Source organism: Lipotes vexillifer, unplaced genomic scaffold, assembly GCF_000442215.2.
Source record: "Lipotes vexillifer unplaced genomic scaffold, Lipotes_vexillifer_v1.1 scaffold951, whole genome shotgun sequence".
Lineage (NCBI taxonomy): Eukaryota > Metazoa > Chordata > Mammalia > Artiodactyla > Lipotidae > Lipotes > Lipotes vexillifer.
The window spans coordinates 362,695-364,373 of NW_006793664.1; the positions used below are offsets into that span (position 1 = coordinate 362,695).

At 49.9% G+C, this 1,679-nt stretch overlaps 1 protein-coding gene across 1 annotated transcript in view; it reads left to right on the forward strand.

The window, feature by feature from the left end:
* Positions 1-131: 131 nt before the first annotated feature.
* The window catches only part of CDKN2AIP (CDKN2A interacting protein), a 2,804-nt gene continuing 1,256 nt past the window's right edge, over positions 132-1,679 (forward strand). The window contains exons 1-3 of the mRNA XM_007466553.1: positions 132-403; positions 841-971; positions 1,569-1,675. Of these exons, the coding sequence (XP_007466615.1) occupies positions 132-403; positions 841-971; positions 1,569-1,675 (510 nt within the window). The remainder of the gene's footprint in view (positions 404-840; positions 972-1,568; positions 1,676-1,679) is intronic.

Sequence of the window (1,679 nt, forward strand, 5' to 3'; positions counted from 1 at the left end):
GGCGTTTGCGCTTCTCGAGGGGCGTTCTGTGGTGGGCTGCCGGTGCAGGCCGCAGTGACAGGGCCGCTCGCCCCGCAACCCCAGCCTCGGCGCAGCGTCCGATCGCGACTTCCGCGACCCGCAGGCCCAACATGGCGCAGGAGGTGTCGGAGTACCTGAGCCAGAACCCGCGGGTGGCCGCCTGGGTGGAGACGCTGCGCTCCGACGGCGAGACCGACAAACACTGGCGCCACCGCCGAGAGTTCCTGCTCCGCAACGCCGGGGACCTGGCCCCCGCCGGCGGCGCTGTCTCCGCTCACCCGGAGGAGGCCGCCGACGCCGAGAGCGGGAGCCGCAGTCGGCAGCTGCAGCAGCTCATCTCCTTTTCCATGGCCTGGGCCAACCACGTCTTCCTCGGGTGCCGGTGAGTGAGCCGGCGTCCCTGAGCTGCTCTCGCGGTTTTGTCCGGAGCTTTCGGCGGAAGGGGAAGTGGTGGAAGCGCGGGAATCCGCGCGACAGGCTGCCCTCTAAGGGCGAGAAGGGCGTCTCTGCCATGGTTACCAGTCTGGAGGTGCCCCCGTTGGGTGGGGAGCTGGCGGTGGAGTTGTTTGTTGGCGATGAGCTCACAACGCTCTTGGGGGAGAGGGGCACTGAATATAAATTAGGTTTGTAAAAAGGGATCCCGCCTCCCAGACCCCGGGCGTTTGTTTACGGCGTTCCAGGAACCAGAATGTTCCTGGTGGTTGATTCCGTTTCTTGATTACAACCAGGAAATGCAGTTCCTGTGGCCTGTTTTCGTACCCCAGAGGTGGCAGCTTAGCAAAAACACTTTCTAAAGTGTCTTTCCCTTCCTTTTTTCAGGTACCCTCAAAAAGTTATGGATAAAATACTTAGTATGGCTGAAGGCATCAAAGTGACAGATGCTCCAATCCATACAACAAGAGACGAACTGGTTGCCAAGGTGAAGAAAAGAGGGATATCGAGTAGCAATGGTTAGCAGATCATAGATGTGAACATACATAGGAGTTTAGAACTTAAATTTGATGTTATTAGGAATTATCGTTATTACTAAGTTTTTAACAAGTTAGAATTTATATAATGTTATTAATCAAATTGGAATGTTAAACCTAAATTATGTGTCTCTGTGTTTTAGGCTTTGAATTTGATAGTTTCCTTTGACTTCTGTGAGATTTTGACGTGTGAAATATTGTCTATGCTGTTGATTTTTTAATATTAGAAATTATTGAGGGGACTTCCCTGGCGGTCCAGTGATTAAGACACCGTGCTTCCACTGCAGGGGGGCACGGGTTGGAGCCCCAGTCAGGGAACTAAGACCCACATGCCCTGCGGGGCGGCCAAAAAACAGAAAAAAAAAATAACAAAAAAAATTTAAAAATGAAAAGATTATTGGTGTTATTCAGCGCTGTTTTAAGAAATTAATGAAGTTATTCCACACTTTTTAAAGAATCTACAAATCCTGAAATGTTTTCATTTTGTGCCTTTATTTTAATATGAGTATCTGTCTTGTGAATCTTCAGCTGATATGTATGAGGTAGGGTTAGTCACATACTTGTTTTCGTTTTTTTCAGAAGGGGTAGAAGAGCCAACAAAAAAACGAGCCATAGAAGGAAAAAACAGTTCTGCAGTTGAGCAAAAAGATCATGTGAAAATTCCTGCCAAAACAGAGCGCGCATCAGCTC